General features: G+C 39.7%; 1 protein-coding gene across 1 annotated transcript in view; it reads right to left on the bottom strand.

Moving 5' to 3' along the window:
* Window positions 1–2,396: 2,396 nt before the first annotated feature.
* The window catches only part of onecut2 (one cut homeobox 2), a gene marked incomplete at both ends in the record, with an annotated part of 44,697 nt that continues 20,173 nt past the window's right edge, over window positions 2,397–26,920 (bottom strand). Inside the window, 2 exons of the mRNA XM_083930265.1 lie at window positions 2,397–2,686; window positions 10,162–10,236. Of these exons, the coding sequence (XP_083786391.1) occupies window positions 2,397–2,686; window positions 10,162–10,236 (365 nt within the window). The remainder of the gene's footprint in view (window positions 2,687–10,161; window positions 10,237–26,920) is intronic.

The following is a 26,920-nucleotide window of genomic DNA, read 5'->3' as shown; positions in this document are numbered from 1 at the left end:
AAAAACAATTTTGGCTTAGGTCTAGTTGGATGACATGTTTGAAGCATAGGCCTCGAGTGTCAAATCTTGTATTGTGCTGTCTGTGCTCATTTCACAAAATTTTGACAGAAATGGCTCAAGGAACAAATAGCGTTCTGTTTAATTGAGAGCCCAGGAGTTGTTGAAGCTCAGCACTCTCTTGATTAAACATGGATTATGTTTATCTTTCTTTTTTTTAATGCTGTGTTCGAATTTTTCTCTGGATGCTGTGGTTGTTCTGTGTCCAAACAACATTGCATTTATATGTGGAGAGGGACTTTCCCCATCCTATTTTACATCTTGACAGAGAGAAGTCACTGATAAACCCTTTGTGTTTGTGTTAATCCGGGCTGGATTTGGCATTTTTGGCGCTGAAATGGAGCTGTAGCTGTAGATAAGATGCATGTTGAGTGAGTTTGTGCATTAAAAAAATATGCCTTCAAATCTCAAATCTACCTGTAGTTCACGTCTTTTGGGCCACAGATTTGGCTCAAATTGTTAAAAAATGTACAGCTGTCTTCATTAAACAGCACTGGTTAAAGTGGTTTTAATAGCATCTGTGATCTAATTGATGCTAAGATGCCAAGTGGAAACCGTTGCCTTGATGGATGAGTTACCATGGTAACACAAATGATGGGTGGGTGAAGCCAGGGTAAACTTTGGTTAGCTTTGGTTTAGCTGACAATGTTTAAGTCAGGATGGGAATTCTGGGGAACGTTCGAAATGACTCTTCAAAGTTGTGTGTGTTTTCTGTACAGCAGTTGTATTTGCTTGTCTGCAAAAGTGTGTGTCTACGTGTATGTGTTGTGTGTTACAGTGTGTAACGTCAGATGCCGAATGGATTTCAGCCACTGTTTAGAAAAAATGGTATCCTGAGTTTTCTAAGATGTGAAGACCACTCGGCTTGGCAGAGAGCCCCGGTTCTATTGCAAAGAAAATGTGCTTCAAGATTGTGCTCACATAAGTTGTATATATTCATATATAATACACTAATACTCCACCGGACGCTAAGTATGCTGAGAGAGAAAGCTTGCAATTCTACATGTTGTGGATGTTTGTGTATCTGTATGTTTGTGCTTGCATATTTTGCCATTTCCTAACTTTAAGAATGCGAGTCAAATCACTGCATGTTGCTTTTTTTGGTAAAATTGAAGAGTTTTGTCCCAAAACTGATCTTATCACGTTGTCGTTAATTAAGAAAATAATAATCCATCTCCAACTTGGATCATATACAGTATATTCCAGAGATCAACTCATGTACATATTTCCTTTTTGAAATGGATATAGAACATCTTGGAAGCCAACTCTTCAATTCTGATATCAGTTTTTCTGTGGGTGTTTGTGAGCCTGACGCACAGTCAAATTAACACAATCACCCAGCCATTAATTAACAGATCAATAACTCCAAAACTACTGATTTGGACAAATGAATAATTGTATGTTTGACAAAATAATTTTACCACAAGGTCCACTAGCTTTTCCCATGAACATACTAAGCAAACTCTGTCCAAGCTAGTAAGTGGGCCTTATGCAAAGATTTATTTTGTCAAACATCATATGGTTGCTTATGGCCAAGGAATACTCCTTGCTAGAGCTTTGGTTTGGTAAAAAAAATAAATAATAAGATTTAATCTACAGTCTAACTTCACCCCCAGCTACTCAAACTGACTTCCTTTGGTTTTAAATCATAATTCAGTTTTCTGACCTCGACTGTGCAATCTCTGAAAAACAACCTCTGAATGTGAAAGTCTTCAACTCTACCCCAAACAGATTGCCATGTTTGGGGCATTTTAAGGTCAAAATACACATTTCCACATAGAATTTCTTGTATTATACCAGAGCTTTTAGCACATTCTGCAGTCATAAAGCTTTCATTGGTTTTTGGTTTGGTTGGTTGGTTCCTAGCTTATATATTGCATAATAGAAAACAGACATTGTCTTCTAGTCTTTGGTATTGGGCTAGCGTGTCAGCTTATTGTCCTAAAGGAGACATCAGCAGTGAAAGTCTATGATTTATACGTGTTTTTTTTCTTCCATATTGAGGTTTCTATGTTTTATTGGTGAGTTTACCCTTCGGCTTCTTTATGGATTCACGATGGATTTGCAAAAGGCGGTTAGGCTACAAACAATTAGTCGCAGTGAGCAGCCCCTCTCTCAGTTTGTCACCCTCGACAAACAAAAGCAAAACAGACAAACAAACAAAAAAATGTAAAAAGTTTGGTTTTCCTCCTCGCTTTGACCGGACGAAACCTCGACCCGCGCCCTCAACCCGCACCCTCAACTCCTCCATCCCTCCCCGTATCTCCATCGTCCCGCCCAGCCCCACCCAAGACCCCTCCCTGTCATTTCCCTCCCCTCCCCCTCCTCGCTATCTATTATCACGCTTTGGTACAAGTGCTGGATGCCGAAGATTGGCCGCCGGGGCTGGCTCCGTCATCTGTCCATTTGTCCAGGCTCCGGCGGCGGGCGTTCATGAAGAAGTTGCTGACGGTGGTGAGTTCGAGGCCCAGTTGCTGCGAGATGGTGAGCTGCATCTCCTTGGATGGTCGCTTGTTCTCCTTGAAGATGGCCAGCAGGGTGCGCCGCTGCAGGTCGGTGAAGACCAGTCGCGACTTCTTTGGTGTGTTGTTGCGGTCCTTCGCCGTGTCCTGCTCCTTCCGTTTGCACGCTGCGAGCAGGGATGGGAGAAGGGTAAAGAAGACAACAAGAGAGGGAAGCAGAGGATGGGAAGAAGAGACAGAAAATGAAAGTTAGTTCTGTTTGTATTATTTGATCATATACAGATAAATATTGGAGGATTGTCTTATATGAAACACCAACCGAAGGTCTTGTTGACAGAAGCTCAAGTTCCTGTGTACATCTGATATTTGTTTTCCTGCTGTCTGAGCCTTCCACTGTGTCATTACAACATTTTACCAACTTCCCTCAGATATGCCACTGATTAGGACACAACAGAATCATATGAGAAGTAGAATGCAATGTGAAAGTTTGAGATGCAGTGAAAGATGAACATTTAGCATGTTTTCACCCTTACAGCCAAAATAAATGGGACGGAGCAGGTTTTTTCACTGCTACACAGACAGTCTGTGGCAGCTTCCAGCTTCACTGTGTGCATATTGAGTTTTGCCAAGTGATAAAGCAGTTGGTTCTGCAGGGTTTGGACTGTAGGCTACTGTATATTAACTGTACTGAATTAACTGGATCATTATAACTACAGGACCATGAACACACATGGATTTGATTGATTTATTTTAATGTGAAAAGCTCTGCTCCCTCACATTGCCTCTGGTCCAATGAGGTATTGAATTTAATCATTTTTAAACAGATTGTACTCAATTTTTTACTTTGTACTCTGTTGTTTTTAACTAACCCTAACCCTAACCCATTGGAAGGCCATGTAGCTCACGTAGAGGAAAAAATAGATGAGCCACGTAAAAATTAATTCTGAGCCATGAGGCGTTGTGCCACGTCCATGTGCGAAGTGTTTTGACCATTAACCTATTTGGTTCATTTCTAACAAACTGGTGCATTATCCTGTTTAATTTGGTTTGCTTAGGCATCTGTGAATGCTGTCAATCAGACTCTGATGTGCACTAAACAATCGGACACACTGCCTGAAACTGTAGGTCCAGTTCAACTTCTGAGCAAACTCTGGTGCAGTTTCTGGTTGGTGTGATTTTTAAAGATAAAGTACTATTAAGTCCATCACAATGAGGGGCACCTCAGTCCTAGGGGTTAAGGTGCAGACCATGAACCTGTTTCCCATGCAGCTTGAAAAGAATGAAAAATGGGGAACAACTGTTGTTGTCCTTGTTTCCAGCCATCTCTCTGTTGTCGGCTGTTCAATTAAGGGGGGGGGGGGGGGGGGGGCAAAACAGTAAAGAATCCAGGTGTTGTGAATTTTAGCAGTAACTCTAGGTCCAGTTGTAGTCCAAACTATTCATTTTCATAATCAGACCTGCTGTCAATCAACACAATACAATTTTTCCAATTTTTCTGATGATGCCTGGTGACATCAACTGTCCAATCAGTGTGTCACCTGTCTGCCCATGTGACTTCCTGTTTGCACCTCTTGGTTCGTTTTTAATACGTCAGTAGGAACTATAGGGGGTATCCACTGAAATAACCCAGAACCGCCTCGTATCGAAACTTTTCCAGTCAAGCAATACCTGTTTTCATTTTTGTACCCAGAACTAGAAAAAAATTATTAAATAATAATAAGTAAAAAACTCTCTATTTAGATTGTAATAATCCAAAGAACATTAAAAATGATTCACATGTTTGTGGGGTTTGGCTCAAAACAAATCCCCACAAGTGTTCGTCGTTTTAATACGTATTATTGGCCCTCGACCACAGCAGCTATAATCCATACAGTCTGTGTTGTGACCATAGACTGTATAAAAATGGACTTGTCAGCCTAATTTCCTCTTACTAACAAGGGGCATGTATGTGACGTTGTGGGGGGGGGGGGGGATACGTCCATATGGGAAGTGAGGGCCACTGGCTATCTGTCACTCAAGAGACCACGCCCCTAATTATTCATAAACTTTAACCTCCAAAAAAAATGGAAACTAGCCTGGTACAAAAAAACTCAGTGTTGTCATGGAGATATGACCTAAACATACAGACTAGAATGTTTTTTTGTACCAGGCCTTAAACAGGTTTAATTATGCTGTGAAAACGGTCTGTTTAACATGGGGGTCAATGAGAAATCTGCTCTAATATGAAACCTGCCTAGTGGACACTCAGAGAACTGCAGTTTTTGGCACTTCCTTATTGGATCAACCAGGAAGTTGCTGTGGTTGTGGCTTGGTTGTGGCGAAGTTCAGTTCAGTTCAGCCCGCCAATAGGCCTCTAAAACATTTGATAGCATGGCCATGAAAATAAATGCATAAAAGTCTGAAGGGGAGTTTAAAATGTGTACTCTGTCGGTAATAGTATAACATAGAGGCTACTGGTATTGTAACATTTAAACAATAACCAGCCCGAGTGTGAACACAAAAAAGCGCCAGAACTAACAAATACAAAGACAACGAAACATCATTGTTTCCACTTGGTCTGGACCAAATGGACCAAAGAGCAGGTTGGAAAGCGCTCTAATATTTCTCTCCTGTTTTGTTAGTCCAGATCACTTTGGACATATCAGGCTCCTTCCTCTTGACCTGAGCAGATTGAGGAGGAGAAGCGCTGGCTTTTATAAATAACTAGTTCCCTCGCTGTTGGGCTCCAACCAATAACACCTGTATCCTGCCTCTCATCATAGAAAATCCCTTTGAGTGTAATAACATCTAAAATACGTCCCTCTGTGTGTAAGGCAGCATTTGTCTCTCAGTTTGGTTAGCAAAGGGTCGCTAGATTTCCCCAAAATTATGCTTTGGTTATGCTCTGGAGTTTTGCACAAATTCAATATAAAAATCATAGGCCTATCTTTTAACAGTTAACCTATTTGGGCGGAATACACATAAAAAAAATAATACTTATGTTATTTTTTGGGTAAAAGTCTGCCCATTTAATATAATTGTTAATTTAGGGTTAGTAAAATGACACTGTTCTGCACAGTGCAATCTACCATCACAGTACAGCCACACACCTGCAACATCCCTGCACTGTCTGAGTCAAAGCTACATGCTTCCAGGACAGTTCTGATGATTATACTGGAGTGAACATTATTTTATGATATTTCAGGTAACCAGCAGTAGCCTTTAAAGCATAGTACATAGTTTGAATTCACCCTTTTCCAGCAAACATTTCTGTGCCTAACCCTAACCTTAGGCACATCCCTCATTTTGAATGGCTTGAATTTTCAAAGTAGGCTCACTTTCCCTACCAACGTCAGGCCACCAGGAAGTGCGCTGTATTTGACATAGTGGTCAAACGGTGGAATTGCAACTTCTGTGTCAGTCTGGTGATGCGATTGGGCTCCAAAAGACTTTTCCTATTGATGAGCGTGTCAAAAGAGATGTCTTTAAATCTGTGGATAATTGGATTAATTCGGCCTGATAACATTTTGAGAGTCTAGAAGAGCCGCAGGATTAAACTGTCTGTAGTGTGTCTGCTCGGCAGTTGAACACGTTTGACCTTATGCGCCAATGAGCAACTTTCAGTTCTCTTTATACATCCATGATAAATGCTAGTTAACCTGCTGGCTAACTAAATTACCACATGGCACATTTCAAAATGTATGCATTTGGCAAATGAATGGATTATGTCTGCTTATGATATGGTAAAAGATCTGTTTCTATCTGCATATGACATGGTAAATACCGCCTGAGCATATAACCCCTATATTCCTATTTTATTCCTGTTATTCCCATTAATTCACTATAAATTCCCATCAGTTACCGAGGAAAGTTTCCAGCTTGAATATTTTTTGGGATTCTGCCACTCTTGTCTCAATATATTACACAGCCGACTGTATTCATTGTCTTTCGCACAGCTGGAACAGTTTTCTAAAAGTTTTGGTTCATTTTAAGTCTATAGTTTTGAATCAGTCATGAATACTGATGCTCTATATTAAGAGATATTTAAGGTCAAATTATATTTTATGAGTGTAATCATCATCTTCAGCACCACGGCGTTAAGAAGCTCTTAATGCTCAGCCCTCAGTGCTGCTTGGGGAAAAGAGAGTCCAAATTTAAGAGCATTTGCAGCTGCTCTGTCTCCTAAAAATTCATTCACATACAGCTAAACTGTTTTCTCAATTACGTTTTGAAGGAAAGGTATTTTTCCCCAGATTACATTTGTCAATTTGGATGGGTCAAACGAACACTGTCACCCAAGAGACCACTGTCTGTGTCCTGCTTGGAACCAAAAGTCCTCCTTGACTTGTTTATGTAACGTACCTGTATTAAATGACGTAACAAACGCCACTTATTTTAATCCAAACCACCATCTTTTCCTAAATCTAACCAAGTAGTTTTGTTTCAATATTCAACATGTTTAAAACGTGATAAAAATATTAAGGAATACAGTTTTGTTGTATGGTAACGTCATTTTCAGTAGGCGACAGAGTTGTTCTTAGAACACTGTCCATCCGTACCGTGCCCAAGCACGTTAAACGCTAAACGCTAAACTCTAAACTCTAATTCGTACCGCGTCTAGGTGCGGCACGCTTGCAGGTCACAGCCCATTTGGGAGAGGTGGGCTTTTGTAAAGCACGTTTGCACATGTACGAGCACGAGCCTGTGCGCATCACGATGACGATGACGTATGGACAGCAAGAAGCATTCGCAGAGGCCCCGGTAGTGTATGTACAAACGGGCCTGGGCCGCAGGGGGGGAGGGAGGGGGGGACAAGTACCCTAAAGCAGGGGACACGGTACGGACGGACAGTGTGAGTGCGCCCTCATTATTTACATCTGTGCTTTTCATACTTCAATATGTCCTCTATGAAAAAGGACTTTGGGATAAGGTTATGTGGTTTACATTCACATGAATCTGATCAAATGACATGTAATAGTCCTCCTCCTTTGACTAGATTTTCTTTGAAGTCACTGACTCATTTTGGCGGTACCTGTGAATACTATTTACATCATGGTGATGGCATTGATATTTTACATTTTACACGCGGCCTTCTGTTTCTATGATTTTTACTGCAAAATATATGATTATCCATAAAGCGGAAAGGCTACTGAACATGTCTGTAATAAATAAGCTGTGATTTAAAATGTGGAGTTACTCATGCTCTCAGACTTTTCAATGATCACAAGCTTGAGGAAAGACGAAACCAACAAAAAAGATATCATCCAACCCTATAATATAACATACAACAATAGAATATACAAAGCAATAGCAATAATAGTAACAGCACACCCTATGTGTCTGCTGTCTCTCAATCAGTCACTGAGGAGGAGGAGGTCTGGGTGCGTTTGATTTGATTACCTATCTGTATTAAGTATGCACGAGTCAGAGCCCGGCTGATCGGTGCGAATCAGGTTAAGGACTCAATTCAGCAACACAACTATTCCCTCAAACACACACACACACACACACACACACACACACACACACACACACACACACACGCACACACACGCACACGCACACATCCCGCCTCCTCTCAGCTTCTTATCACAGCGTTAGCGACTTGGCAACAGATGCAAATGAAAGATGGCAGCCTGTTGTTTCTCTTCTGCTCTCTGTCTCATGATAAATAGTTTAGAGTCTTCATGATCGATACATATATATGATGTTTACACCGAGTGAGACATTCTAACCATTTTGTGGCTGCAGCATTTCATCAAATGGAAATATTCTACATTATCCTACATTATCATGTCTTGTGCATCCTTTTAGACCCAAATTCAGCCTGGAGACATTGGGACGCCCACATGAATCCAAAATAAAGTTCTGTGGTCTTGATGGCAGCTTGTGTGTACAGCATGACTTTGTAAAGCCCAAACCACTGTGGTGGAGTGAAGAGGTGTAGATATCCAGTATAAAGGTGAAATCTAAAATACTTTTACTGAAACATGACTTCTACTCTACAGCGTATGTACATGAAGTTGTATTCTTCTTGTTTATGTTTGTGTGTGTTTCTCATTTTGGCTAGTTGCTGGATAAATCACTGAAATATTATGAAGAGTTTGTGTCAGGAGTTGTAATACAGCTTGTCACTGACAGGTGGTACTATTGATCTCTGAATATGAGGAGCAACCAACACACAAAACATGCATTCAGTGTGTGTGTGTGTGTGTGTGTGTGTGTGTGTGTGTGTGTGTGTGTGTGTGTGTGTGTGTGTGTGTGTCTGTCTGTCTGTGCGTGCATGCGTGTGTGCGTGTGTGTGTGAGTGCGTGTGTGTGTGTGTGTGTGTGCATGTGTGTGCTTGTCTCTGTCTGTCTGTGTGTGTGTGAGGGTGCGTGTGTGTGTGTGTGTGTGTGTGTCTTTGTCTGTGTCAGACAGAGTGAAAAAGACACATCTTTGAATCATCACACGTAAAATGATAAACTGTAAATGAGAGACATGGACAAATGGAGTTAATACTGTAATAATAATAATATTAATAATAATAGCACCTCAATCTGTGCAGTCTTTTAAATGTACAAAAACCACTTCATATTGATGCACATGTTTTGATTAAACCTATTTATTGGACTGTATCTGTATTATACCTTTGACTATTTCGTATTATATCACACATTGATACACATGTATATATATATATAGATATGGTATATCTATATATATATATATATAGAGAGAGAGAGAGTGTAGAAGGACATCAAAATGAGCTTAAAACCGTGCCACAGTTTTGTTGTTGGACCTGACTATTTACTGGACGATCTTTGTGATGCAACATCTGACTGTAAGCTGAAGTGTGTTTTTATCCCAACTGATACTGACTCCTTTTCCTCCTGATAAACCCCTCTCTAATTGTGTGAAGCTATTATTCAATAATAAAATACAACGAAGGACACTGCGTTACTTTCACAGTAAACCTAGAACACTTGCTTTTTGATCACGGATATGACGTTTTTACTGTTTTACTACCACTATTACTGCTATCATCATGGTCTTTGTACAACTACTAATCCTATGTTTTATACTACTAATCAGTAATAACATCTCTGTAGATCCAGGTAGTGCCAAAACAATCCATCCACTGGGCTTTTATTGGGAAATTTAGCCTGTTTTGATATTTTACCCGACGTACTCCTTCAGTTCTGATGATCTGATGAAACTCTTGTTTTCATCTAATTCATTATAATATAATAAGCTCAGTACTACACTAAAATGATATATATATATATTGACGTTTACAAAAGATCATAAAACAAGAAGTATAAAAATAAGGTTAAAAGGTGAAAGCATGGAATGGAGTGAAATGGTAAAACCCGACAGAGACATGAAAAATTCACAAACATCTTTCTTATGAGAAGTGATTTACTAATAATAGTGGATAATAGTTGTAATTAAAAAAAACAATAATAATGAATTGTTCATTTTCAGGTGAAACATATCTTAGAATTTAATTCTAAATAATAGATGAATTACCTTGTTTTTTGTGTGCGTACACACACACATCCAAAATACATCCAAAATAGTTTACTTTACTTTCAAGAAATGCACTTACATAATTACAGCTACATAAATAAATATTCATATATATATATATGATTTTCTTTTTGTAGTGTTTGTTTTGCACCTGGCATTTCCTGACTGGACTTGTGTTGATCATCATGAAGCTCTGGTAGCTGTGAGTAACTGGAGGTACTCCCACCTGATAGAAAAGAGTATACAGGTTTTTATTTTCAGTATTATTTCCATGCATATTAAACACAACAGCCTGCAGTTCTGTAGCTGACTGTAGCTGCCCTGCGTTCTTTTCACTTACACATTTCATTTGGCTCCCCGGTGGCCAGCCGCACAAAAAACATGGCATCGAGTGTCTGCTCAGATTCATTTCATTCCAATACATTTTGTACTATTATATGTTGATCAGACAACGGCTTCTTTTGTTTCATGACAAAAGCCTTTCATAGAAACAAACATTTTGACATTTGTACAAAAACCCGTTATAGTGGCACAATTGTGTCAAAAACATTTCAAACCCACTTTAAGCTTTAAGCTCAGATATAAATATAAAAAATTATCTTTTTTTTTTTTAACTTTTCAGCCAAATTAAACCCCATTTTAACTGAGATGTCGTGATGCAATTTCATCTCGAAATCATCAAATCGGTCGTGTTAAAACAATTTCCCTTTCAGACATGACACACGTAACATTGCTGGCTTCATCTGTGTGTTTCAGTGATGTCATTGAGTTATAGGTGTCTATCATGTAAATGTAATAATAGAATTTCACAGAATGACCAATTTAATGTATTCACAAACTACTGTGTATGTAGAGCTAACTTTTATTGTCTTTTAAATGCATTTTAATGTGTTAACGTGCAGTTGGCACATAAAAGAGTGAAACTATAAGAAGGCAGGTCTGATTATTGTAGTTTTGGATTATATGTTTTTGTCTTTTTCACCTCTTTTGCTGCATTGCAAGAGGTAAAATAGCATTGCCTCACATGTGAAGAATCCCCTCAACAAACATCAAGACAAATGTTTCAAATATCTCCACTAATAATGGAACAATAAAGCAATACTTTGAATAGTGTAATAATAGATTAGAACGCACACCTTCCCCTCTCTCTGTCCATCCCTTTTCTGCCCATTGTAGCTCGATGAAAAGCAGCTCAGCAGCAGTTCACCCCAGACTTACAAAAAAAAGCTGCAGACACATTGATGTGAAAAGGGAGCAGTCCAAATCACTCACACAAATGCAGTGTGCGCCGTCAATGGAGAAAGTCCACGCTCGAGTGATTCAATCAGGCTTTTTTTCCCTCTGGTCGAGGTTACAGTGAGGATCAAATACGCAATTATATTATTCAAAAGGGGTTTACCGGTTTGAGGAGGGGTGAGAAGAAGGAGGGGGGAGGGCTGGCCGTTCTTTAAAGGTAAGGTTGGATCAATAGGATCGATAAAGCAGGTTCCTCTGTCTTTCATCAGCTCTCTCGGCCTCTCAGGGTGTTTCTAAATGCGTCTCTAACGGCAAACAACATCAGCAGAAAATACGGAGGATCGTCTCTTTTTTCTCTCTGTGAGTCAGCTGTCACAGCCTCCTCCTCTCTTTTCTCATACACAGTCTTAGTAATTAAAACTACAATCACGGTCGTCATCCGTATAAACATCTCAATCATACACAATTCACATCATCACAGTGTTTATCGTCATTTAATCGTCATTTGTAATAATTTTTGTCACATTTTATGATTTTAATTATGGCTTTAAAAACAAAATGTGTTAATGGCTGTCAAGTACTGAAATTTGGCTTTATCTTATCTCTTTTTTTTTAGTAAGTACACATGTCAATTTTTATTTAATTATTTCTGTATTTAAATGCCCCCACCGCGGTAAAATATGTTTTTCTTCTTGTTCCTCCTGGTTGATTTTGAGCTTCACTCTACAGAATGACATGTGTGCGGAGTTTGACCCCAGAAAGGCTGTTTTCTAAATCATCCGCTGACAGGGGAAAGTTTCTTTGTGCTCATTGAAAATCTGATATTAGGGGGCGGTCCTACGAGCATGATATGTGACATCACAACTAGCTTGGACATCAATCCTGGTCGTATAATCGGCTCATACAAGTGTGATGCAGAAACGTGAAGCCATCAGTGCAAATACACTGAGAATGGGCTTGTAAGGTAGGAGACGGCTCGTGTCCAGAAGGAACATTTTAGAAATTAACAAAATTTGTTTCATCCTAGATCCTGGAATCATCAATGAGGCAGAAGAAGTTGATGTCCTTTTAAGGATTTTAATGAGGAAGTTAAACTTTTTTTGTTCAAAAACTTCAGACACAAATTAGTATTCATATGCAGACTATTTGTTTTTGTGCCAGTTTTTTACTATTTATTGAGGGCAACGTTCTACTTTGGAGCATTGTGTTTAGACATTTAACATTTAAGTATCTTTGGCTTCTGTAGTTAAAAGAAAAAAAATGCTTTTTTTTAATGGAAATAAATGTTATATTTCTCAAAGTAAGCTAAGCTTTATGTTAAGTTAGGCTAGGCTATAGATGTCCTGACTCCAGCTCTGTACTTAACACACAAACGTGACATTGACATTGATCTTCTCGTCTCACTCTAAGAAAGATAACAAATAAACAAAATGTTGAACATCTTCATCAGCATTACGTTCTTTGCACTTCTCATCCTAATCCATTGTAATCAAAGTCACTACCAGCGTAATTTTCATTCAATTATCTTCATCATCATCATCATCATCATCATCATCCGTATCTCTATTATCATCCGCATCCATCGGTCAAAATCATTCTTCAAGATTCAGTCCCATCACAGTCATCATTCTTATCACCACCACCACCACCACCACCACCACCGCTATAACCACCACCACAGTAGCTAGGATCATCACTATCACCGTCATACAGATCTGTAACCACGTTCATCACCACCAGTGATATTCACATTTTTCATCATCAAAACCACCCTCATCGACATCATAATCATAATATCAGTAAGCCTGAAACCAGCCGATACTATACTGTATATGACAGAAGAGCCGTCCAATGCAAAATGCTGCTGATTTGGTCAGAAACACTGGTTCAGTACATTCAGTCCGGCTCGATTTGTGCTGAACACCTCAGTGACAACTTAATTTAATATATCCTCATCTGTGTCAGGACGCAGCTCGGTGATGTCACTATAGGTCCGATCTACGTAATTATTAGCATGTCAGACTAACTATCTTACTGCCTACAGTAGTAGACAACCGGATCATGTAGAAATACGGGAAATTACCACGATCTCTTAACACTGTCTTACGTGGTGGTGGCCGTAATGTGTTAAACTTTTAAGGGAACATTGACTTTTGGTTTGACTCCGTGGTCTCCTGAATGAAAATCCATCGGGAAAATCCATTTTTTCAACAATCAGTGCCGAATTCCACGGCAAATAGGCCTCACACATAGACCATAACACTACATCCTCAGCCTTACCATGACCGAAACCCCTAACCCTAAAAAAATACTGAATGAAATCAGCGAAGGCATAGGCTTATGCATCGGACCGGGGGAACATAGGACCCGGGGAACATAGGGATGACCCCTTTTCTTAATCCTACCTATAACACTAGGACTAACTAGCTTTATAATACAAGAACAACGCTGTTTCTTTACGTCAATGGATCATCAAGTGGTGCATATCTAAGATTTAAAACAAACTGGAAATGCTAAAACATCAGCCAGAGAGTTTTCAAGCAGCTAATGGAGCTAATGCTAGCATAACCAGCAAGCTAACAACAGCTCATAAAGTTTATCAGTGACTGTTGTTATGAGTCATAAACTAACTCCAACATGACACCAATACAGCATTCGACCATTCACAAGAGCAACACCAAACCATGCAAGAGCTCACGTCTTCCAATATGACGGCTAAGAGGCAGTATTCCACCTTCAAGCCTTTTCTCTACTCACTTGAATAGGCTTGAGTCAAGTGCTGCGCCTCAAGAACTGGTTACACTCATAGCAAACGTATCAGTGTTTTAAACAGGTTTTAAGAGTCAAGGGCTGCCAACGTCAAGAGAAACATCAAGGTGATGTTTTGATGTTTCTGTTGATGGAGACATTTCAAGTGAATACGGAGAAACAGAGAGAACAAACAGAACAAACACAGCAGATAGGTTAGGCAGGGGAAGTAGACATGGAGGGGGGAAGATGGATAGCAGAGAAAATGGAGATATTGAGGAGAGTGGATATGAGAAAGAAGTTAGGAAAAAATAGCAGTACAATTTTATTTCTGAATAGAAAGACAGGGAACAGGAGGAGAGGAATAATGTTCTTCCCAAACGTCACTCGTTTACTTTAGTTCAAGCTTAATTCAAATCTATTTTTTTCAACTCTTGCAAGGACTCCCTTCTTGTCACATGCCCTGGTCCCACATGATTTATTGATAGCTGATGGTGTCCATGGGCAACCACTCCTTAGATAAAATTAATTTAACATGTGGTGTCCCTCAGGGCTATATATTAGTCCCACTTCTTTTCAGCCTGTGGCACTCGGTTATCGGAAAACACAACATCAATTTCCGTAGCTACGCATGTCCGGATGACATATTGACAGCTTGACTGCATGCATTTGTGAGATACACGTATGGATGTACTTTTTACAGTTGAAAATTTAGAATATAATATATACAGATGAAGACATATTAAATTTTAAGACATATACTTTGTTTTTGCCTGTGAGTTTTAAACTATTTAAATTATTCCTGGTTTAATCATAAATATACTGTTTACTTGATAGCATTCACTCTTATGTATAGCATTTTTTGTTGCATTTTATTCGTGAAATGTGGTAAAGAAATAAAGTTTATTAAAAGGTTGGAAAAGGGGAAGTGAGTGAGTGAGCCAGCTTTGGTTTCATTTTACAGAGAGAGAGAGAGAGAGAGAGAGAGAGAGAGAGAGAAAGAGAGGTGAAAGAGGAGCTCAGCAGTCATTAGAGACTGTTTGCATCCACGCCACAAAGATAGATCACAGCCTGGCAGCTTTAACATGACGGCCTCAGTCTCCACAGGTCTATGCACGCGTCCTTTTGCTGATGGACACTATTTCCCACAATGCAATATGTAACAGTAATGGAGGACGTACTCACAAAAAAGTGACAACATGTAAAATGTTGGCCTCAATATAGACAGGTTTCCAATTTCCAAAAGTATTTTTGCCACACACCACACTTTGACATGTGTTAGCTCTTGCTGGACAACATGACACAGGGAATTTCAGTGAGAAATGGCAACCATTAGCAAAGATACCCCAGACCACACAAAGTTAGCTCTTACAGGTAGTGAGAGTTGGACTACGAGAGTTACAGTGCCAACAAGCAGCAATAACATGAGCATATTAAAAAAGTAAACAAAGTTATATGCTAACCGATAAATCAGTAGGTTGATATTTTATGTATCTAATCATAACATATAATGCAGAATACAATGCTATGGGCGATTTAGAAAAGGTGTCATATAGCTAATTTATTTTTCATGTTTTCCTTATTTTATCAGTATTTCCAGATTGTAATACATTGCATGTGTAATGTTTAATGTATAATAATGTTCAAGGACGTTTGCAAAGGGCAAAAACGGTGCACAGTCCACATAGAGAAGTTCTATTTTTATTCTAGCTCAAAAATTTGCGATATCTGTCGCCATATCGGTAATCAATATCAAATTGTTCCCCTCTAAAATCGTCACTGGTCGTAAAAATCCTGTCGAGCTCTAAAGCTAACATGACAGGAACATAATGATAGCTTGTATGACATTCCAGACACTTCATATCAGGTGTTAAAACTTTACTCATAAGAAACTTTGTCAATACTTAATACTGTAAGTATAATAAGTATTATTTAGAAGCTACACAGGGTCACAGAAAGAGACTCTGCACACTTGCTTGTGAGTTTTTTTTCTGTGAAAACTGAAAAGAAAAAAGATGATGTCAAACTGATCATTACTAAATAGATCATAGATCCTGAAACAGACACCACTGACATAAACACAATAAGAGCAGTCTGACTTTGAATCCACCACTTAGAATCCAGGACTTAGATTAAATCACTGCGTTTATAGCAAATCATGCACTCTAGCAAATATGTGGACCTGGACAGACATAAAAGAGGGAGGTTGAGATGATGGAGGGGTAGAGACTGACAGGGTCCTTTTGAGACAGGGAGTCCCCCCCCCCCCCCCCCCAAAAAAAATGTGATAATCACGATGACGAACATGTAGTTTGAGAAGGAAAGGAAAGACCAACGGTCATGTGTGACTCCCAGGTCTTTTATTGCTTTGATGTAAAGCACTTTGGGTATCGTCTGGCTATTGTAAAGGGCTATACAAATACAATTTTATTGACTGATTGATAGATAGGAAAGGTGAGCACAGACCCCAGCAGCAGAATGAGACATTAGGAAAGCCTACAGCCTCAGAAACACTGTCATGCACCGACCCGATGTCAAGTGGACCGGGTTGAATCCACTGCAGGTCTCCTGAAACTGAACAAACTAGAAAACATCACTGCTCTAACGGACGTTTTCTCTCCCGATCAGCAAGTCAATCTGCTTTAAGTTTGATTCTGAAGGTATCACTTGTCAGTGTGGACACGTCCGAATTTTGCGATTTTCACTACAGTGCTGCATCTGTGGCTGCTGGTAATGCAACCACATAATAGTCTACTTTATGGGGCTTTTTTCATCATTATTAGTTATTTTTATTATTATTTTAAGGCACAGAGGTCCGGGGCTATTCCCCAGAGTTCTGGGGCTATATCCCCGAATGCCCAGGTCTAACAAGACTGGAGACTGAGAAGAAACAAGATATTAAAAGAAAAGCGAGAGAGAGCCGAGAGTTTAGGGATCAATACAGCTGAATATAAACCATACACATGTCTGTCAGGACTCCGCAGACTCAGACAAACTGGCTTCATTGTGTGAGAAAAAAAAAGAATTTATAGCACAAAGAGCTGCCATCAGCTGGATGGCTCTGTCTCTCTGTGTGTCTGACTTTCTTTTGTCTTTCATCACTGTTTCCTCCATCACTCTCCTTTTTGTCCTCCTTCCTTCATCCGTGCTCAGCTCATCTGTCATCCATCTTTTGCATCTTCCTCATTTCCTTCATCATCTCTCTCTTGTCTCCATTATCTCGCTTTAACTCTCTTCTCCATTGTCTTTTCTTTCCTGTCTTCCTCCCTAACTCTTTCTTCTGACGTTTCTCTTTGCTTCCTTCCTGTCTCCTTGCCTCTGTGTCTCCTTCCTCTCCTTCATCTCCCTGCCCCTTCTACCTTTCTGTCTCTCTTGTCCCTCCCTCTTTCTCCTTTCTCCACGTCTCTCCTCTTCCTTCTCTCCCTGTCTTTTTTTTTTATTGCACCATTACCACTTAAGCCTTGGTATCCATTACACAGAGGGCATATAAGTGCAGGGTAAGTAGTAAAGTCGCCCTTCAACATACACTTCGCTGCTCGTGTGTGGCGCCACATTTGGACGCTTCGACACTCCGTCATGAGCCGTCAGAGCTGAGCAATGTTTTGATGAAACCATTCATCAGCCGTGACACGGTTACTGTTAATGTGTCGTGGCGTCGTGCTATCACTGGTGACTTTTCCCCCCCAAATAATTAGACAGAATGTTAACCGTCATTTAATTCTGTTACCGCCTCAGGCTTTTGACAGTTAGACGGTCTCCACAGCATGATAAGTGAAAATTACAAAAAAAAACATATACAGTTTAATTAATTTAAGCCACAAATAGGAAAAGGTGAAAAACCAATCCCTTAACACCTCCTAAGTTTGAAAGCCCCTTAATTCACAGAACAACGTATTCTCTTCAACAGGTTTGTAGGATATCATATCAAAATATGACATTCTGATGTGAAATCGACCAGAAGAAAAATGCAATGGTTACATTTAGGAAACAAATGGTGTCGGTTAGGTTTAGGCATCAAAACTACTACTTAGGATTAGAAAAAAGGTTGTGTTTTAGCTAAGTATGTCCAGGAAACAAACACCGGTCCCTCAGGTGACAGTGTTTTTGGACCCATCCACCACCCCACCCTCCTGCCTACGCAGAGTTTACCAGTCTTTACCGTATTTTCTTCTTTGCTCTACAAAACTAAATAAGTGAATTACACACATTTTACAGAGCACTACTTTTCATAATTATACGTACCAACAGTGAATGAAAAATTGATTCGACTTCTACATATTAACAGGTTTACTCCATATTAGGGCTAAATTAAGGATCCATTAATGGATTATTTTTCTGTATGCTTGTAAATATTTACAAAGTAACAAACAGCTTATTACATAGCAAATCTGGGGTTCCTCATTGGATAAACTAATGGATTACTTCATATTAAGACGGGTATTAAAAGAGCCAAATTTCACCAAATAGTATAGCCATCCCTGAATTTTCAAATGAATCAAAACTGAGGCCTGTTATGTCATTTTTTTGTTCCTCCCATGGTTTTAAATCAAAGACATCATCCAATAGTAATTACAAATAATATACTTGCATATATGTATATAAATATAATAAAGCATTACTGATGGGTGAATTAATGGATTTTTACAGTACATGTTTTAGTCCTTACATTTGGGTGTCTACCCACTGTGAAATAGGACACCCCAGACATTTTTCTGTGGGCTGTAGATCAGAAAACATGGCCACTCAGATTTGGCTCGAGTTCCTATGTCACATGCTGACTCATCTGAGTATCTCGCCCCATGGCTTGAGAACTACCTTTGCAAAGGTGCATCATATTTTTGTCTTTTACAAGCCAGTCAGAGCAGACTGGGCTTTTTCAGGAGGGGGTCTCAAAGAGAGCGTTTCAGACAGAGGGTGAATACAGGTTAATTCAGACAGACAGTGTTTGAATAATAATGTGTTTTAAACAGTAAAGCATGTACCTATGTTCTAGTAGTAGCAGTAGCAGTGAGGCCTCAGTCTTGGCTGGTAAATTTGCTTTTAAATTAATATCAGCCCTAAATCATGTTCTCAATAACAATACCAACACAAGGTACGAGGATGAGTACCACCAAAAAACCAACCACGAGCACAATAATCACTCCGAAGACTTCCATGTTCCAAAGACACCACAACAGGTCCCTTATGTTGCCTCCGTGATTCACGTCCCTTACGACAAGTTTCAACATCAAAGGTTCTAATCAGAGCTATGTTTGGACTTCCTAATTCCTCAGCTATGGTGAGAGTCATACTGATGATTCCAGGCTTTTCATGGGCCACATCGCCATATAACATTAGGCCAGTTAGTGGAAACAACCACTCTATGACCACAGACAAACAGATCCACAAAAATCAAAGAAACATTCAGCAAAAACATACGCGCTTAGTATCACTTCATATTTGGCGGAGATGTTTACAATGTCCCGTGCATTAACGACAGTGCTACAGAGTCATAAATGATTATAACTGAGTGGAATAATGGCCAAAACTATGAAAACGTAGTTGTAAAAAACAATATCCCTCCGAGTCCTAGGAATAGTGCAGTACATTACAGTGTGCAGACTTCATGAGATGCTAAAGCTCAGCATGGCAAACACACTTGATGCATCATTTCTCAGCACTTAAACTCACACAAACACACACGCACACGCACACACACACACACACACACACACACAGAAATATATAGAGAGACACACATCATTGTAACAATCAGCACTTCACTGTATGTGTGTGTGTATGTGTGTGTGTATGTGTGTGTGTGCGTCTGTGTGTGTGTGTGTGTGTGTGTGTGTGTGTGTCTGTGTGTGTGTATGTGTGTGTGTGCGTGTGTGTGTGTGTGTGTGTGTGTGTGTGTGTGTGGTTGTGCTTAATGCACCATGATGCGTTCCTGCTTCCGTGTTGAGACGGTGGCTGGAAATGGAAGAGCAGACTACAGACACTCTGTGTGTGTGTGTTTGTCTCTGACACGTACAGAAGAACTGAGAGCATGAATGAATCTGTGAAACTCTTTAATAAAGCAGTATTCGAGTCAATGTCAGCCAGCTGAGAAATAAGGCAGCACCGATCTTCATATTGATTCTTTTTGTTTGTTTTTCTAATTAACCAATTAAATGTTTAACTTCTGAATTCCTGTCACCTCCATTTCCAGAGTCCAAAGTTACACCTCAAATTTACATTTTTGTAAAACGTCTTAGCAAATGATATGGACGGGTTGCTATGAAACTAATTTAAATAATGATCGGATTAAATCATTATTACAATCAACAAACATACATGTAGGCAGCAGGCTAATAGAATACGGGCGCATATAATGATGGAATAATAATGTGTTTCATAGCATCGTTATGTTAGGGAGACCATCCTGATCGCTCAGCTCCGTTGGATGTTACTCGCAGATCCATCTGGTAACGTGCGACAGAGAAAATTTGGAGCCGTTTGCCAAGCAACCGTTGGTTTTGAGGCGGATTTAAGTGTGACGAAACAAGAAGAGACTGTTTAGCGTAAACAATATGGTGGCTTCCAAGGAGGAGATGAGAGCAGCTATGGAGCAAGCCACTCACTAACTCTTTTTTCTCTGGATCCTTCTGTTGAATATGGACCGGGCTCCTGAAATTGGGCCTTTGATCCGTAAATTCACGTTACACAAACGGAAAATATCCTTTACCCACATGTTGTTTCCTTTCTCAGCTTTGCCTCCACGCTGTTAGTACGTCATACGCTTCATTGATCTGATTGGTTGATTTGGCCCGTATGTTGGTGATAGAAAGAATATTTATCCAATCACAAACCAGTATTTTCGCTCCTTCCAAAAAGATCTCCAAAGCAGAGTTCCCAGATGGATCTGCTGAGACAATCATGAGAATGAATCCAGAGTCAGATTATCGTTATGCTACAACTAGGGCTGAAACAATGACTCGAAAAATGAATGAAGGTAAAATCTCTGCCTCGATGATTCCTTTAATTCCTCTCTGGAGTGTTCTGCAGCCTGTTCAGCGCAGGGATCATTGTTCCACACGGACCGTTTTTGGGAACGCACACCACTACATCTGGAAAAGGCTGAGGATCATTTAACACACATTTCAAGACAAAATGGTCTTTAACATACGAGTAAACACGTGTATTAAACGTAAATTGCGTGTTAATGTGTATTGCCTTCAAAACACATACACACGCACACATCTCGTCTCTCTCTCTCTCTTTCTCTCTCCCCCTCCCACACACGTGCACATTTAAACACACACACACACACACACACAAACACACACCTTTTTTTTTAACCGATTTCTCGATGAATCGATGGAATAAGCGGTAGAATACTCGATCACAAAAAGCTTTGATAGCTGCAGCTCTAGCTACAACAGAAACATCGCCCTGCTGTTATTGGAAATTTTTGAATCATACTAGTCAGAAACAATCCTACACAGCTACCTTAGGAATCTAATTCTGCCAATAACATGATGCTTATAATACTAATGTACTATATGTTAATATAGAACTGGAATGTCAACATTATGAATTAAGCTTCTGAGCCTCAAACTATTCAGTACAGAACTGTTAATTAGCTAAAGTTAACATATTAAACGAAGATGGTGAAAATGGAAAACACACTTGATAAACATCTGCATGTTAGCATTTGACAATTAGCATTGTCATCAGGAGCATGTTAATATGTGAAAGTTAGCATTTAGCTCAAAGCAGCACTGAACCTAGCACAGCTTGCAGAGCCGCTGGGCTTCTGTTTCTGTATTCCAGTGATATGTAGTGGTACTTGTGTAAAACCAGCACTACATCACATGTACAGACAAATGGATAGTAACGGAACAGAGAGAGACAGAGAGAGACAGAGAGAGAGAGAGAGACAGAGAGAGAGACAGAGAGAGGGAGGGAGAGAGAGAGAGATAGAAAGAGAGAGATTATTCAGTGTTTGTGTGTGTGTGTGTGTGTGTGTGTGTGTGTGTGTGTGTGTGTGTGTGTGTGTGTGTGTGTGTGTGTGTGTGTGTGTGTGTGTGTGTGTGTGTGTGTCCAGAGAGATGGTTTATCAGTGTATAATCTGTACGTCCACACAGTCTGTGGTGACATCACCGGACAAAGGTCTCTCTGACCGTTTGCTTAAACGCACACACACACACACACACACACACACACACACACACACTGTAATGTATCTCCAGTTGTTTACCAGGAGGAACGGGTTGACCAATCACAGCTTGTGGTTGCTCAGTGATGTCATTGAGCTGATGAGGAAATGGCCTCAGAGGAGTTTGATGTCATCCACCTCTTTCTCTCTCTCTGTCTTCTTCTCTCGTTTTCCATTTTGTCTCGTTCAGCTCGGTTTCTCTTTAGTTTTCCATCTGCTATTTATACTATAATAAAAAACAACAACAATAAAACTGATAAAATAAAATGAAACAAGCCAGCTTTTAGTTACTGTGTCATTGCTCTGTTTTTGTGCTGTGAATCGATAGTCAGGCCTTTTCTGAACCGTTTGACTCATTATTTGATCTTTCTCTCCATGCTGATGATGTCAGCTGGTTTAATGTATGAAGTGGACTGGGAGAATACCTCCATCGAGCCCTTGGAGCTGTGGTGCCTGACCCTTTTGACTGTGTGACCTCTTTAATTCAATCTAGTGTTGAAGTGGGTTGTGAGAAGGGATTTTTCCTTCCTTTCCTTTTTATTTCAAAGGCTATTCATTTATTCAAAGAAGATATCGTAAAACAACAGTTTACCAAGGAAAACAGGCAAAAAAATAAAAATTAAAAAATTATCATAAATTTGATGTCATGTATGTCAAGTATTTTCTAATTTTCTTATGCCTTAAATCCTCCCGTGAGCCCTCAAATGTATCTTATACAAAAAATTCCTTTGTTGGATTTCTAGCAAAAAGTAGGTTATGCCATTTTTCAAAGCCATTGTGGGAAATATTGAGGGCACCATACAGTGTCTATATTTTACACCTAGAATTTGGACACTTAAAGCAACGGTGTGTAGGATTTAGAGGGATCAATGGCAAACTTGGAATATAATATCAATAACTATGTTTTCATTAGTGTGTAATCACATGGAACTAGAGTTTTCATCATCTTAGAATATGATCAACCCTTTAACCTACACAGGGAGCGGGTCCTCTTCCTCGAACCTGCCATGTTATACCACAATGTTTCTACAGTGGCCCAGAAAGGACAAACCCAACATTGGCTCTAGAAAGGCCACAGTAGGTTCTACTAGACGCTTGGAAAAAGAAGTGAGGGAAGGGGTACTCTCACTACTCTCTTCAGCAGCTTTTTCTTTTTGAAAAAGCTCTAAAAAGCCTCAGTACCTTACAGCAAACAGCAGACATACAGTTAAAGACTGTAGCCCGTGAACATAGTGGAGCATTTAGCAGCTAGAACGAGATATTACACTCAGGAGTTGGTGGAGACCAAAAACAGAGCTAAAAGAGAGTGAATATAGTATCAGGTCACAAGGACAGAAACACAACAACAAATAAACGACAATGTTGCTCCGTCATTGCTTCGATGTGAAAATAAGCTTCTGTTTGCTAACAGGTTCAACACATCAACTTATAAAGCAGGGTGCCTGATTCTGGTCCTGGAAAGCCACTGTCCTGCATGTTTTAGGTTTCTCTCTGCTCTAACACACCTGATTCTAATGATTTGCTCGTAATCAAACAGCTGATGCTTGTCAGGGGTCTAAGTATCGTTAGACTCAGGTGTGTTAGAGCAGGGAGAAACCTAAAACACGCAGGACAGTGGCCCTCCAGGAGCGGAATTGCCCACCCCTGCTATAAAGTGATGATATGTGAGTGTTTCAGCTGCCCTTGAGTGAACAAAATATAAGTAATGGCAGGTTTAAATACAATGGAGGAGGGTTAATACAAAGCACAGCGTAGAAAATACGCAGTCATTTCAGAACCAGCCGTTTCCTGTTTTGGTCAAACAAAGCATTACGGGAACCAGTGCCAAAACTACAATGTGGTTGTCCCAAATACAAAAAGAAGTGAAGTTCCAGCAAAAAATGGATTCAAAAGGTTTAATATAATAAAAATAAAAGTTTGATGTCAAAAGTGAATTTGTCTGAAGTAAAAAAACTTCTTCAGGAAAAACATTCAATAACCTTTGACCTACTAAATGTTGACAGTGAGGATAAGTTAGCTCTGTTTGGACATCAAACACACACACACGCACGCACGCACACGCACACACACACACACACACACACACACACACACACACACACACACACACACACACACACTGACACACTAATAGATGATGAGTTAACTAGCCTCTCAGTACCGTTTCTTATCAGTGATGTTTTTGGCAGCCTGAAGCCCTCCCCGCTCAGTTTCACAGCACACAGCTCCAACAGAGAACAAACACAGGCAGAAAGATAATATTCTCTGATCAATAGATTGTATTGTAATCAGTGATTGATCAAAAGGAGGCTGGGCAGCTATATACGGACATCCTGGCAAACCGCTCACCGCTGTGTTTGTCTCTAAACGATCAGCAGCAAGCGATACGAGTTGATCCGGTTTCCTGCTCTGAGAGATAAAATAGTCATAGAGTGTATTTTCTTTTTCTTTCCCAGTTTTATATATTTTTTGCGAAGAACATAGGTTAGGTTAGGTTCTTCATTGTCCCCAAGGGGATAAGATTTATATAGTTTCTTTTTGGGTTTTACTTTTTCTGTTCTATTCGCTGTAATTATTTATTCCCAATTTCTATCCCTATCTTCAGTTTTTTCTCTGAAATGTTTCTGCCTGCTCTGGTCAGCTAAACCTGTCTCCATTAAAGGCCGTTATATTTACAATTGGATGCCATCCATCCAATATGACACATAATCAAATAACAGACAGATTGAGCTTAATGAATCCAGTTATGTGGCACAATCGAATAGGACCCATCTGTCTGATACACATCACACTGGCTGCTTTTAATGCTTTTACCACCAAACCTGCAGGAGGTGAGCAAAAGGGAAATATGAGATCAGTCTGACCAGGAAACAGTGCTTGGTTTTCTTGGTCATGTTTGGTTTGTTTTGGACTTACAGTGAAATTTCGGCGCAAAATCATCCCATAGTCTTTTGCAGCAGTAACATCCATTAAATAACCCATTGAGACATTGAGACTGATTAGCTCAGGGCAGTAGGGTGAAGGCATTAAAACGTCTTTTTTAACCACTAATACTGCTCAAAATAACACCAAATCCCTGCAGCAGAATGATAAGAGTCCCTACACAGAAAACAAAGCACCAACAACGTAGTTAGTGAAGCCAGAGTTTATTAGAAGAGTGTTTTAAAGACTAACCTACTGGCCCCTGTACCAGCTCCTCTCATAGTAAAGTCCATTCAAGTGGATAAGCAAAGTCAATCCCAAAGGAAGGAGCCCACTGGTGCTTTGTTTTATGTGTAGGGACTCTTCTCATGCTGCTGCAGAGGTTTGCTGTTATTTTGTGCAGTATTAGTGGTTAAAAAAGACGTTTTAATGCCTTCACCGTACTGCCCTGAGCTAATCAGTGTTAGCCACATCTGGCTGTTAGCAACTCTCCCGTATTTCTCCATTAATAGTTTATACACGAAAAAAAACTGTCTCGATGGATTATTTGATGTATGTAAGAGCAGAAAAAGTCTGTGGGATGATTTTGCGCTGGAATTACACTTTAATCAGCACAAAGAGTTCAAATGATAAGAGAAGGTGTGTGTCTGTGAGATAAAGAACACGTATGACCATTCTATTTTTGAAAATGGAACTACTTGGTTACATTTAAGCAACAAAAGTTACGTCTGTGATGTAATTACCTTGGTTCATTTAAAAAAAAGTTTAACTTTGGTCTACACAAGACAAAAACAGGTGTCTCTTGGGTGAAAGCCCTGTGTGCGTCCGACCCATCCATCCAGCCCCAACGTTAGCTACCCAGACTTTGGCGCTCTTTATACTTTGTCATCTGACTACTACCTTTCCTCCAGCAATAACTAATTAATAGATCGCCAACCAACAAGAAACATAAATGTGTCTTGCAGTAAGCTGCTTGTACAATCAACCTATTTGGGGCATTTTTTTTTGTGAAGACGGTCTGGTTTGTTTTTTTACCTAATCAGCACAAAGAGTACAAATGATAAGACAAAGGGTCAACAAAAGAAATACAAAGTATGTAGGTCAGATAATGAACAACAGATTAGATCATTAGAGCCAATGACTCCCAAAACAACATATGACCATTCTATTTCTCGCTGTGAAACAGTTTAAAGATTCGGCAACAGAGCTACTTGGTCAGGGTTAGGAAAAGATCATCTACGAACTGTAGTTAAAATGGGTACATTTGTACATTTGTCTGTGACATAGTTACATATGTGATGCAGATACCTCTGTGATGTGTTTGAATACTAACATAGTTACTTTGGTACTACACTTAAACAAAAGTCAACATTGACTTTTGGTTTCACACCGGGCATGAACAGCAGTCTCCTGGGTGAAAGTCCTGTGTTTGTTTGACCTATCCACCCTCCCCAAACTCCTTGCTTCACAGACTTGGGCACTCTTGCAATAATTAGCCTGCCATAAGAGGTTGCCGCCTAACAAGAAATGTAAATATGGATTGTAATAAGCTGCTTGCTCCATCGACTTACAGCAGTTTTAGTTTTGTTTAGTTTTGTGTGTTTTGTTCAACAGAAGAAATACAAAGTGTGCAGCTGAGATGAATCCATATATCAATCCCATGAAAAAAGGAAAAAACAAATACATGAATTCAGCCTTTCATACGAGTGAGTTATAAGCCTCGTCCCACCAGCAGTTAAATCTGCTACATGTTTTTAGTTTGTAGTCTGTCCCCTATATGTACCCTCTTAAATAAACACACACACACACACACACACACACACAC

This window comes from Echiichthys vipera (genome assembly GCF_963691815.1).
Source record: "Echiichthys vipera genome assembly, chromosome: 16".
In the NCBI taxonomy this organism is placed as follows: Eukaryota; Metazoa; Chordata; class Actinopteri; order Perciformes; family Trachinidae; genus Echiichthys; species Echiichthys vipera.
The sequence above is the reverse complement of the archived record's forward strand: the minus strand, read 5'-3'. Positions and strand labels throughout refer to the sequence as shown.